Source organism: Varanus komodoensis, unplaced genomic scaffold (assembly GCF_004798865.1).
Source record: "Varanus komodoensis strain SLA01 unplaced genomic scaffold, ASM479886v1 scaffold68, whole genome shotgun sequence".
NCBI classification, from domain to species: Eukaryota; Metazoa; Chordata; class Lepidosauria; order Squamata; family Varanidae; genus Varanus; species Varanus komodoensis.
In genome coordinates, this window is record NW_025336321.1 from 829,490 (window position 1) to 843,297 (window position 13,808).

General features: G+C 44.5%; 1 protein-coding gene across 2 annotated transcripts in view; it reads right to left on the minus strand.

The window, feature by feature from the left end:
• Positions 1–12,746, minus strand: part of GSDME (gasdermin E) — a 30,464-nt gene extending 17,718 nt beyond the window's left edge. The window contains exons 1-4 of one of the 2 annotated variants that reach the window (XM_044450790.1): positions 12,679–12,746; positions 6,415–6,651; positions 3,314–3,506; positions 301–472 (exon numbers count right to left, since the gene is read on the minus strand). In XM_044450790.1, the coding sequence (XP_044306725.1) occupies positions 301–472; positions 3,314–3,506; positions 6,415–6,625 (576 nt within the window). In that variant the 5' untranslated portion in view covers positions 6,626–6,651; positions 12,679–12,746. Of the gene's footprint in view, positions 1–300; positions 473–3,313; positions 3,507–6,414; positions 6,718–12,678 lie in introns of those variants that run through there. The other variant, XM_044450789.1, reaches the window with a different exon arrangement.
• Positions 12,747–13,808: the final 1,062 nt, after the last annotated feature.

Sequence of the window (13,808 nt, forward strand, 5' to 3'; positions counted from 1 at the left end):
AATACAGGGTTTCTCCTGCATGCAAACTGCTGAAATTAAACAAAGTTGCAGGCTGTCGAGGTTCTATATTCTTGCTCTGCATTCACTCATTTAAGGAAGTTTGCATAGGAAGACAGCCCAGAAAACTGTTCCCCTGCATGCAGTGTGGCTCAACAAAAATCGCTGCATGCTTGCAAATCAGCACTGGGAACGCTAGAGGAGTTACATTAACAAGCACTGCTGATCAGTGGAAGATGTCGTGTTCTCCTTGGGAAGCTGCACATCCATCAGAAACAACATTCTTTCCTTGAATGTTCTTACCTTTATAATCTTGGTATGGATTCCCACCATGCCTGCTATTCTCTCATCAGTCTGAATGTGTTCAGATATTAAACACTTCTGAGTTGTGACTATTCTTGCAGTCAGGATACAAAGAGCTTCATGCTTTCTTTCCAGCATTTGTTGCAGCAACACATTTTGTAGATTTATTGTCCTGAAGGAGGATGAAACACATTAAACTTGCTATTTTGAAAAATCTTTTACCAATGACACACCAAACACTGTTTCATATGAAGGTCTATACATCTAAACTATAGATTCCTGAGGGGCAAATTCCAAGATTTGTACATCAGCAAAAGCCAAGCAGAATAAGATATCAGACCAAACTTCCACAACTTGGTACCCTCCTTTAGATGTGGTGACGTACAACTCCTCCAATCTCTAGCCAGCATGCCTGGCAGTCCAACACACCTGGGAAGGACATGGCTGGGGAAGACCATGCCAGACCTTTGCCTTGGGATAGTCACATCATCTTAGAAAACATGACTTCATGGCATGCTGAGCAGAGAGTTCCTTGTTAGCAACAGCTGTTTCACAGGCATCAGAGCCATACCTCAATACAGATGGCAATCAGAGCTTTGCAGGAAAGATGGGAGCAGCAAAGCAGAGTCGTGGGGGAGATGGCCGAGATTCCGCCTGTCCTTCCTGCAGCGGTATGCCTCTGATCCCACACGCCTTCCCTGCACGAACGGAACTGCGATCACGGCCATCTCCCCACCCCCAGTGCATCGTTTGCACCCATCTCTCCTTCTCCCAGTGAGCCCGGGATCACGCCCTTCTCTCCCGCCACCCCCAGCGCACCGGGATGACAGGCGTGTGCCAGGATGACGGGCACCTACAGGGATGACAGGCACATGCAAGGATGACAGGCACATGCAAGGATGACAGGCACGATTGCGGTTGTGCTGGGGGGGGCGGGGAGATGGCAGCGCTTGTGCTCAGGGTGGGTGGGGGAGAGATGGCCGCAATCTTTGTTGTTGTCACTTTGCTTCACATTTTTCTGATTTAAAAAATGGTTACAGAACGGATTAACCTTATTTACACTGAACCTTATGGGGAAATTTAACTTGGCTCACGACAAATTTGGGTCACGACCAGAGTCCTGGAGTGGATTAAGTTCGTGAGCCAAGGTACCACTGTAATTAAAGCAGTATATAGAGAATACAACAGGTATCCACAAGCACTGCTGTTCTCACTTTTTAAAGATACATGCATGGCTGTATCTGTCCTCTTAAGAGACTAAGTATCAATATATGGTATGTGTATTCTATTTATTTGTTTATAGAAGCATTCTGGTCCCTCCTTCTAAGCCAAGAAGGCCGCTGGAGTGGCTTATGTGCAACAGCCCCTGCCGACAGGTTCAGCATCATCCTTACACTGCATTTATATCCCACCTTTTTTCCTGCTGTGAGCAATGCAACGCGGCTGGCATAGCTCCATTTTATCCTCACAACAACCCTGTGAGGTAGGTTAGTCTGAGAATGAGTGACTGTTGCAAAGTCACCCAGTGAGCTTAATGGCCAAGTGGGGTCTGGAATCTGAATCTCCCAGGTTCCTCTAACCACCACACTACAATGCTTCTCTTTTACAATCTGAAAAGAAAGTCTCTTACAATCCAAAACTGCACAACATAGGAAGAAAAAGAGGAGGAGAGGGGGAAAATGAGCTGCCTTTCAAAAGTGGTGCAGGAATGGTCTCACCCTGTCTCTCTGTACAGCCAGCTTGCTGGAATGGCTGCTGCAGATGACCGTTGCGGCTAAGAGGGCTGGGCGAGCATCATACCATGCAATTAATCCACACCAAAACTCCCCTGATCCATTGCGTAGGGAGGGGGAGGTGCTGGATCAGGAGCTTTCACAAGAAGTGGGAGCAGAAGGATGCTGACGTTGCTGTCTACATCCCGCTAGACTAGCGTTCACATTAACAACATTGCTGACAGGTGTGCATCCCAAATCTCAAAGTTTGGCTTCCTCCCAGGGCACTGGAGCACCCGTTCCTGCTATCCAAATGCTGCAGCACTTTAATGCCAAGTTTGATTCCTCAGAAAGGAGCTAGCCAGACCAGAGCACGAATCTAATCCCTTGTCACATTCCACCAAACAGAGGCCTGTGTTACTTCACCTATTCATCCTATTCAAAATACAGCTTCCCAGTGGATTAATTTCTGATATGCTCCCTCCATGCATTCACATGAATCTCACAACACTAATACTTCACCCTGATGTAATTATCATGTCTACTCTTGATTCCAATGCATGCATGATTCATCTTTCCCACTTATCTCAATATACTTCCCACCCCCAGTCAACCTGTAAGCCCGAGAGAGTTAGGAACAAGTGCCAACTGTGAAGATTCAGTCGACCAACAGCCAGTTTCTTTTTTCAAATCGCAGAGCTAACAGATTTGCTTGGAAGGCTGAGGCAAGCATCAACTTGATGATTGCCTCTATCTTAGCACCACCAAGTTGTGAAAGGGGTGGTGCTGAAAAGACTGGGCTGGATCCATTGAGCTTTCTTGCCCCTTCTTCCACCCAGTAACCCCCCCCCCCCCGATCTGTGAAAAGCCATAGAAGCTTGGGTCAGATAATAGTCAAGGGTTGGGTATGAGTTCAGTTTGGGGTGCAAGTGTACTGTGAGTTGTTGAAATGTGTAGTTTGAACTCAGCAGTGTTAACCACAAACAATCCATAGTTCACCCATGGGCTCTCTTCATGGGTTGCTCGTGGTTAACAAATTATGGTCTGTTAACATGGCTGGGGTCAGGCAACCCAATAATCCACAATTCAACAACAAGTCACGGTTCAATGACCACACACATTCAACGCTTGAATATGAGCTATCATGTTGATTGAGCCCAGACAATATCACTAACACCAAAAACACACAACACAGTGAATTCCCTCATTCTGAATAGATTAGCATTCTCGCATCCTTTTTAATTATGCCATTATTTTAAAAAGGCCCAAGAGGAATATCAACTCTAAAGCTGAACACCTACCTTCCCTCGACATCTTTCATAAGCTTCTGCAAGTCAATTTCTTGCTTTTTTAGATTTCCAAAAGAAGACTGGCTTTCCACAATGCCTCTTCCACTGGCTCCTAAATTAACCTTCCCGAATGAAGTTTCGATGCTTCCTTTGACATAGTCTTCAAACTTTCCCTCATACTTCACAAAATCAGATTCCACCACAACTTGAAAAATCAAGAAAAATCCAAGGAATAGCTTAGATGTTGGAATATCATATTCAAAGCATAATTGGCACTGTTAAAAATCTCAAATAAGAGAGGAACAGCCCAATAAATTCAGACGGATGCATGTACAGATCTGCAACAGCCTGTTTATGTTGCTCCTTCCTGTCTCTGTCAACTCTAAAATTTTAGTGAACAGATGACCACAAACATGGGAAAGGTTGTGCACAGCGCAAGGGTATATATTATTTTAGTCATAATGGCAGGTTCTTGTATGTGCAGTTACCTGAGCTGCAGCAATGGGAATACACAGAACAGACATCCGCACACAAAAGAAAGCAAAGTGTTGCCATGTTTTGGTTGCCGTGTAAGCCAGTCGATCAAAGCTCTGGAGAGAATTACTATCTAGAGGGGACAGTGCATCACTCAGCCTCTGGTATTCTGAAGGACAGGTGGATGTAACTACTCGGCAACAGTCCAACACTGCTGCGCATGGAAATGCACCCATTTTGCAGCCTACCTTTTCTTCTTTGAGGCTGCTATTCAGTTTGCCTAGAAGTAAGATGAGTCATGCCTGAAACTTATTAAAGAATCAAGTACAGGTCCAAGACGGGATTAGTACAGCACCAAAATTTATATTAGAGTAGCACTGCATGCATGCTGAATGCACAAGATGTGGCGCTTGGTTCATTTTCCTGGAGTGGGGAAAAGAGAAGAGGGCTTATCCACATGAAAGCTCTTTTCCTCTTGGTCTCAAAGGCTATGGCAGGAAACCAGAGACTTTTCTTAAGCCAGCCCTTCACATATGCTAGAGAAAGGCTATGACTCCAACTTTTAGAAGAGTGCTCCTAGAAAGCCCCCATATTGTAGAGTGGAGCCCCCCAGCATGAGGCCTGCAGATGTCAGACCCCACAAAGACCTCCATGGCTACCTAAGAAACTGGCCAGTCCCTGCTTCCTTAAAAATATGAACATTAAAACCTTGGAAAAAGTTAGGGCAGTCTTCTCTCTCTCCTTTTCTAGCCTCCCTATTTCTCAGAGTTCTCGTTCACTGTTTCATGTCCTGCTCTTTCTCTGGCCCTTTGCCTTCCCATTCCCCCTCTATCCCAGCAACTAGCTTTGTCATTTCTTCAGACTGGTCCACTTCTTCAGATTGCTTTTCCTCTTTTCTCTATCTACTTGCTCTTCCCTCCCAGCCCTTCTTGGTTATTTCTCCCCCTCTCCGCACCACACACACGCACACACACTTTCAGCTCACTTTTGTCTAGTGAGAGCTCCATAGCATCCATTATGCTCCACTAGTTACATCCCCAGTGAGAGCCATTTTATGAAGGTACCCATAACAGATCTGCTCATGGGTTCAACAAGGCCGTGGAATCCTAGCATAGTGGGTACATGGCCTTTTGCGTTCTAGCTTACGGCATGTTTCCTCCCCAGCCCCCAAGGGGAGCATTCATCTGCTTAGAAAAACAGAGTCATGGGACACCTTAAGGATGAACAAATAATGGGCAGAATCAACTTTGTTGCCATTCTAACTCATCAAGAAATGTGATTCTGTCCTTTGTTTGTTCGTCCCGAAGGAGCTATAGAACTCTTGTTTTATCTATGTTGGTTGACAGAACCTAATCTGTTTGGGCCTATGTAAAGATAACAGTACCCTGTATCCCACTTCAGGTTTAATTAACTTAACAATGCTAGTATGATTATATTATCACTGATTAGCGCTGCTGTGAATGGTCAAAGCGCTTATTTTGCAAACATTTACACATTAAATTCTCATAGAATGTACCTTTTGCAGCTCATGGCCACTCAAGTGTACTTTTAATTATTATTTTTTAGATATGTTACATAGATGTGCATGTGCATAAATGTACACACAGCATAGGTGAGAAATTTGTTGGATTCCCATTTTAATGCAAACATAACAAATGTCTATGAACCAGAAGACAAGGTGCTATCAAACTTTCTAACATTTGCTGTGCAATTTGCAAAAAATTAAAAATGTGTGCACAAAATCCACACATGAAAATGCACACACAAAATGTGTACATTTGAAAAAACTGCCCTGAAGTGCTTTCTCCATATGAAAATTGCTTAAAAGTACATATATTTACAGAGGTATATACGACATTAAGTGTGTTTTTCAAAAATGATCACAAAAATCCATACACATTGTTATGTGGATGAAATAAAGTCAAAAGCACAACAAGACAGAATTAACTTAAAAGCAAAAAGAGAATCCCAGTGAAATTGAACTGGACAGATTTGCTGGCACCTTGTGTACATGCATGCACATCAGCCACTCAAGGATGACGCTTCCCGTGATAGATGAAGTGAACTCTGGCCCACTACAGCCAGAATAAGGGAGAAATCCTATGCAAGCATAGACAGAAGTTGAGAACTGTAGGCCTTTTTTCTATCTAAAGTGGCATAGAATGGTTGCCCACTCTTTAAAAATGCCACAAGACTCTTTCTTGTTTTTTCTACAACATATTAACAAGGTTGTCCTACAGTTATCACTTTTTTAAAAAACAAAAAATCCTGACAACTACTCCAAGTAAGTACTTCAGAAAATCAAATTATAAAATAGTATCATTTAAGTCAGAGGCAACATGTAGGATCACCAACATTCCTTGCACTGCTTGCTTTGGAGAAACCATTTCATTGTTTAAATGAGTGCCTTACACACACATTTTAAAAGGACAACAAGGGCAAGATGAGACAATAAATACATTAATAGGGCTACTTCTGAGAAGTGCTGAGTCTTCAAAGGGGTTTTTTTTTTTTTGAGGGGAGGGGGCTTAAACAAAGTAGACAAATCTGCAAGTGGTCTGATTGGAAATACTTGTTTTTAATTATTACACTTTGCACTTTGTCTTATCTCATGCAGCACAGTGTAGCTGTAATTATACCTGGTTTTATGGGTTCATCTTTTGCAAGCACATCATTCAGCGAGAGTGACAAGAGATGGTACTTTGGCTTCTGCCAGCACCAGGTCTTCTTCCTCTTCGTCACTAAGCCCAGGAACTGCAATTTATCCAGGTTACTCAGGCAAGGTGCAGGGATCAAGTCTCCTCCACAGTCAACCTCTCTTACAAAGTTCTTTGCTGCTTTTGCAAACATCCTGGGAGGGATTTTTAAAACAACACCTGCAGAAACAAAGACAAGATGTAACAAATATAAAGTGAACAAAATATATATTTACACTCTTATTTAGAATTAATTAAGATTAATTAGCCAGTGTGGCATAGTGGTTAAAAGAGGTTAAAAGTGAAAGGCTGGGACTCAGGAGATCTGGGTTCCAGTCCCCACTTAGCCATGAAGTTCACTGGATGATTTTTGGCCAGACACCAACTTTCAACCCAGCCTACTTTCATGGGATACTTGTCATGGGAAAAAGATTGAGAGCAGGAGGAAGAGAAGCTGCTTTGAGTTTCTTAAAAAGAAAAAGGTGGAGTATAAATCTAATAAATAGATAAATAATAAAAGGTAAAGGCAAAAGTTTCCCCACGACATTAAAGTCCAGTCATGCCTGAGTCTTAGGGGTGGTGCTCATCTCTGTTTCTTAGCTGAGGGAGCCAGCGTTTGTCTACAGACAGTTTCCATGGTCATGTGGCCAGCATGACTAAACACTGAAGTACATGAAATGCTGTTACCAAAGTGGTACCTTTTTATCTACTTGCATTTGCATGCTTTCAAACTGCAAGGTTGGCAGGAGCTGGGACAAAGCAAGGGAGCTCACTCCATCTGCGGATTCCAACTGTTGACCTTTCAATCAACCAGCCCAGCAGGTCAAACCACTGCGCCACCCGCTGTCTCAGATAAATAATACACAGAAGCAAATGCTGATTTCCCTCTACGCAGCACTCAACAAGGAGATGTGACCAAACCTAGATCCTGATCAAGTGTGCCTCCATGGTATCTAGGGATGTGAAGATCCAGCTTGAATAGTGCTCTCTTGTGCTCACCAGACTTCTTCCCCTTTCTGCGCAAAGTCTCCAAAGCTTGCAATCACATGTGTAGAAGCAGAACCCCGTTTGCAAAGCAGGTGTGTGGGCAGCAGAGGCACAGGCCAGGGCTGAGACGCACGGGAACGTGCTCCCTGCCAGGTGCCCATGGGAAGGTTCAGCAAGAATTGGAATTAGGGCAAAAGCAGGCTGGAATCTCGGGAACTGAGGAAATTTAACTGATGCCCATTCCTAAACTAGATTCCGCACACATTGCCAATCTTTGCAGACAAGTTGTCATAATCTTTCATATACACTCAGAACACAACAGCAATACTAAAACACAGCCTTCAAACCAGTCTTCTGCCTGGTTCATGTGGGTTGGACTGAAAATCCCATGATCACCAACAGTCTAAGGGATTCTGGGAATTGTAAGCCAATACAACAATACAACCAGGCTGGGAAAGTATATATTCAGAACTCCTTAGTATGCCAAAAAGAAAAAAAAAGAGCAAATATGCAAAGGACAAAAGGAGTAACACACAAGGCCATGTGAAAACAATTTTGCAAAATTCCACAGGGAGAGAGACATCACCATCAATATCTGCAAAATATTTGTAAATATGGTTCTGAATGCTACAACTGAGATAATGTTACATTATTTTAAATTATTTAGAATTTTGTTGGGACATGTAACATTTTTCAGATATATAAACAAGAAATGTATACAAACAGGCAACTTGCAAGTGCCTAATATTTAAACATGTGTTAAATTATAACAAATTGGCAGAAAAGTTATGTATGAAACTCTGGGTCTGATTGATGAACCTGCAGTTTTGTACAAACTCTTTTTGAACTGAAGGTGTTACCAAATACTGAATTAACAGACACACAGCAACATGGTACTTATTGGCAGAACAGCGATCAAAATGAGCCATACTCCAACATGACGCAAGAATGAATTAGACTTACAGCGTCTGTTTTAAGAACAGAATGGAAAGTTAGTACAGTAAACAACAGTCAGATGTAACACTAATCAGATGAAGTAGTGAATCCCTTGGGAGACTAGCTTCAATAATGAGAATATTCAATATTCTACTATGAGAAGCCTGTAAAATATTGAAGAGCAGGAAAAGGCAAAAAAGAACTTCTTAATTTAGTCAGGCACCAGAACTAGATTTGTAATCTAACTACCACTCATTCTTTCTTATAGAAATAAGAGCTGACTCATCTATAAACTGTTTGAGATTTCCTCCTCAAAAAAGGGGAAGAATAAGGGTCAAATTATCAGGCCTGCCCTGCCCAAGTTGTCTGACTGCCACTGATTACAAAGAATTGCACCCAAGCATCCTGCATCCTACACTTTCCCCACATTCTCCCAAATCTGCTCCAGAGGATCCAACCAGAACAGATAAGAGGCACTTGCAAGGGGCAATGGCTGCATCCAAGTCACTGTTCCTTTTAAATCCTTTTACATTATCTTAAAAAAAATAAAGATAATGTTAAACAAACATTGTTAACAATGTTAAACATTGTTAACAAACGCAGCATACTGAACACTGACTGAACTCTCACCAGCCACCCTCTCAGGAGTAACCTCCTTTTCTACAGCTGCTTGAACCTTTCTTAGACCACAGACCTGGCAAGTCAACAGAGTGACTTTCCCTTGGAAATGGAAAAACTGTGGCTGGACTGGCTACTAAGAATTCCCCTAATCCACTTCAGGCTCTAGGGTTTGCCTCATCTGTGCACATCTCAAGGCTAAAGCTATTCCCCTCATTGACCCTGTTCTGTTTATAAATGTGTAGGATAAACACACGCATTTACATGAATATGACTACTGCCCCCCTCCCACATCTTTGACCTTGAGCCCTGTTGTCAGTCTGTGGTCTGTGCTTTGGCCCGCTGGCATTTAATTTTTTCCCCTCCTCTGAGTGTGTCCAGAAAGATTTGGAATGGAGTCTAATTAGTAGAGCTGGTAAAAGATTGAAAGACATCCTATTTAATCACATGAATTTTAACTGCACTCATCAATCATATTTATGATCACATTTTGTAATGCGTAGTTTCATGCATTAAGAATAAAGCATTTTTAGATGATACCTACATGTCTTATGCCAGCCATCCTCAAAGGACATGCTGCTTTCCCTTGTACAAGAGGAGGAGGAAAGAGATTCCAAAGGCAGCATCAGCCTGCGGGTTTGTAATGGAGTAGAAGGCCTGAGGCCCTCATATTTTCTGGAATATGACTGCCAGGAGATTTGATTAGCATGGCCAATGGTCAGAGATTAGGGGGGAGTTGTCCAAATTAACTGAAGGACGCCAGATTGCCTATCCTGGTTTGAAACTAGTTTATCATTTTCTAACCAAAGAAAAGGCAGCCTTTTCAAAGAATTACAGAAACAGTGATTGCCTTCAGAACAGTCAGCTTTGACCTTTCCACATGGACAGTTGGTCTTTTGTTGCTGTTTGTGCTGTACTGCTCAGATGGAATCCCTGAAGAGCAGGGTGGGACCTTCATTCGTGATTGCATTGCAACACCATCCTTGGATATGCAGGACAGGAGTGATAGGAGTTTCAGTCCAACAACATCCAAGGGGCCACAGGTGGCCCAGCCATGACTTTAGAAGAATGAGTGATGAAAGTCTCCCTCTGAAACAATAACCATGGCTAACTGTTCCTTTGAAGAGATATCAGAGTTATTTTTCTGTTTCCCAGAAAAATATTCCCTGCCCACTTTTCTGAGAGGGGGGAGTCTTCTTTTTAAGGATTTTGTAATCTAAAACAACTGGCTTTTAAACCAGCATTTCTACAGTATGAGAGCACAGATTCCAATCACCACTAGCCAAGAAAGATTAGGCATCAGTGGCATCCTGTTACTTTTGCAGACTAGTAACTTCTGTGCACTTAACTGAAAGACTGCAGCATACTGATTGCAAACTACAAACCAAAGCCCCTACCTGACGTAGGGCTTGGTCAGGTGAGATTTATTTAAATGTATGGCATCAGAGCCAAACATTTATAGAATGATGGTTAATTAAACTACAACAAACGAAAGCACAACAGGAGACAACTGCTCTGGATTTTATTGAAGTGTGAATACACTATTCTTTAGGAAAGTATGTGGAGCAGGCATGGAGGTATGAGGCAGGGATGTGTGAAGCACCACTTTTGAATGTAAAATCCTGTAGTGGCCCCTGTGCCTCATCTTGCACGCCAGCATAAAACACTTTGAAGGCCAAGACTTCTAGGGGTTTTGGAGGGGAAAAGGAGGTCCAAGGCAATTCTTACCTCCACATTCCTCCTACCCAGCCTTTGAATGCTTGTGATCTTCCAAGTTTGGGGGGTTACAAAAATCCTGATTGGATTGCACCCTTAATCATGTTTCAAACAAACTTTCAAAAGAGATATAAGTAAATAGCACCATCCTCATTCAAACAGAAAAATACCAGTGGATGCATGACCTTTCTAGAATAAGTCCTGTGTGCTCCAGGCTTTCTGAGGAAGCAGGAGTGGGGGAAGAGAAAAATCTGACATGTAGACTAGATACTGTAAGCATAGTACCTCTCGTGGAACTGAGGACACTTTTGCAACAGATGGTTGGCAGACTCCACTCCAATCATGTTTTGGGTGGAAAAGCAATTCCAAATACACCCCCGCCCAAATGTCTCATCAGGGTTGCCAAAGCAGCAGTGCCAACCATTCGCTTGGTGAAGTAAACGCCTGTGCACAGGAAGCAAAACGCAAGCTGCTGAATTGTAACGTCTCTGGATCAGAACTATACCCGGAAGGAAAATACAATGAAAGTTGTAAAACCTACCCAACTCTCAACAAGCATTTGGCTTTCTACTTCATCCTTCCAACATGTACTTAACAAACAAGCAAGCAGAAAATGAAAAAGAATAGTCAGATAATCTATTTTCATTTCAAAAAAGAATTGCTTCTCCTAAAATATTTACATACATAGGGTTGGATCCAAATCTAGGTATGTGCAACTAGGCTGGCAGAGATGGGCTTCTCCCCACAGCTGTCCTGCAGCACATGGAGAATGCCTCATCAGAAGATCCAGCTAAATGGGATCCTTCTGTGAGTGGTGCCCTTCCATCAACAGAATGTAGCTCCTGCAGGCAGGCAGGCAGGCAGGCATGTGCTGTTATTATAAAAAGGCAGTGCTGGCTGAATGGCAAAATCATTGGATTTGTAGAACTGGGGAGATCTGCAGACAAATCTCCGGTCAACCACAAAGCCAAGCCAATCACCAGCTCTCACCCTAGCCTACCTCAAAGCGTTTCTCTGAGGAAAAACTTCACAGAATGGGAGAGAGAAATCTTGCGCTTTGTGCTTCTTGAAAGAAAGAGAGGACAACTTTGTATAGAATGGCTATGTCACTGGTAGAGAGGGGATAGAAAGAGAAAGAGGAAGCAACCAGTTATGGAATAATATATGAAATACTGTAAGAAAGAAACCGGCTAAATAAAACAGGCTAAATATTTGATTGTTTAAAAGTTTAGGTTAAAACAGGATCATTTCTAAATAAAAAGCTTTTAGTTTAATTTAGATGGGTTGAACTTTGTTCTGATTCACCAGGGCATGTTCATATAACCTAATGATCTTGGGACAGGCATGGTGGTGGGTGAAGCTGATTTTCAGTATGCCTTACAAAGAAACGGGGGGGGGGGGGGGAGCACAGCCTCGTGAGTGTCTGTCTCTCCCTGTAATATACCCCAAATGGGAGGGCTGTAAGATACAACACTGGTCAGCCTTGACTATTCAATACTCTGGCTGGGGCTGATGGGAGGTGGAGTCTAAAACAAATGGAGGGGAACTAGGCTAAGGAACGCTGCCAGCATCTCACAACCCTTTGGCGTTTGACGTAGGAGCTCCAAGTCCCTACTCTGGGACCTGCCAGATGCTGGACTACAGTTTCCGGCATCCCCAGGCAGCCTGGCTAGGTGCGTGTCGGGGGACTGCTGGAGACTTAGTCCAACACACGTGGCAGGCACCAGCGTGGGAAGGGCATGCCTCAGAGTCTGAACGCAAACAAAGCCAGATCTTAAGGGAGAAGCCAGTATCGTAAGGACGCGTGGGAAGAGCGCAGGGAGACAGCAAGACCGACGCGCCACGAGCCGCGGAGGACCCGAACGAAAGCTCGCCTGCCGGGCAAGGCGGAGAGCCCCGGAGCCGCCCCGCGGAGCCGCCCTTCCCTCAGCCTTGCCTCCCGTTACTCACAGCTCCTGGGGCGCACCCGCCGTCCTCAGCGCCTCTCCCGCACAGCCGCGCCGGGGCCTACTGCTTGCGCCCGCCGCTCCTCGCCGGCCAGGGCGCCCGCCAGGGCCGTGGCCACGCCCCCGCTCGGCACGCAGCCCCGGGCTCCCTCCGGCTCGCCCCGAGCTCTCCCCGCTCGGCTCTTTGTGAGCAGCGGCGACGGGCGAGAGGGCGTCGCCAGGGCGCGCACTCGCTGCTCGATCTTCCAGAGTCCGGAGCCGCGGCCGGCGCTGTGTCTGCGCCCATCTGGCACCGGTGTGACCTCGAGGGTGGTGCTCGCGGGCCGATCGAGGCTCGAGCAGGCGTGGCTCACGTGAAGGAGCAGGACCGCGCGTGTCAGTGAGCATCTGGGAAACAGATGCATGGTGTAGAGCCGCGCTGGCGAGGCCTCAATCTACGATGTTGCACTTCGCCAATAATCCTTCTTGAATTGCGTGTTATTGAAAGATTGTACCAGACTTAGCCCCCTTTTGAAACGGCTTAGGCAGGAGCGGGCAACCTGCACCCCTTGACCAGCCACCCATTCAAGCCTCGGGAAGGTTACGCTCACCCTCCCAACAACAGGGAGCCTGTTGGACAGAGGGCGAGGGGAAGAGGCGCACACACAAAGAAGGGGTGGCAGAGAGAAGGAGGGGCAGGCAGCCATGACTTTTCTTTTTTGGTACAACCACCACCAACATGCAACCTGTAACAGGTTACCCCTTCTAACAGAAGGCAACGCACAACAGATAAAACAGTTCCCCTCTAACCCTAACTCCCCTCCCCATCCCGTACTCATTGTATTTGTGTTATGTCTCTTGATATGGAGGCTATTAATACTGTACTACTTTGGCGTCCTTGAAATCCTGTTGGCCACCACATCATGCAATGTTCCAATAACGCTGGCCCTCTCTTTTGGCCTCAACATCCACCCCATCCTTGCAGTGTGATAATAACTAGTCCAGACCATGACCAAGTCTTCAGAATGAGCGCAGTATCTCTCTGCTATTCCACTCCCCCACCCCAAATTAGCAACTAGGAAAAATACTTTACAGTTTATTTCTACTGTCCTCACACAGGAAATAGATGCCCTGATTTTGCATGCATTTTAAATT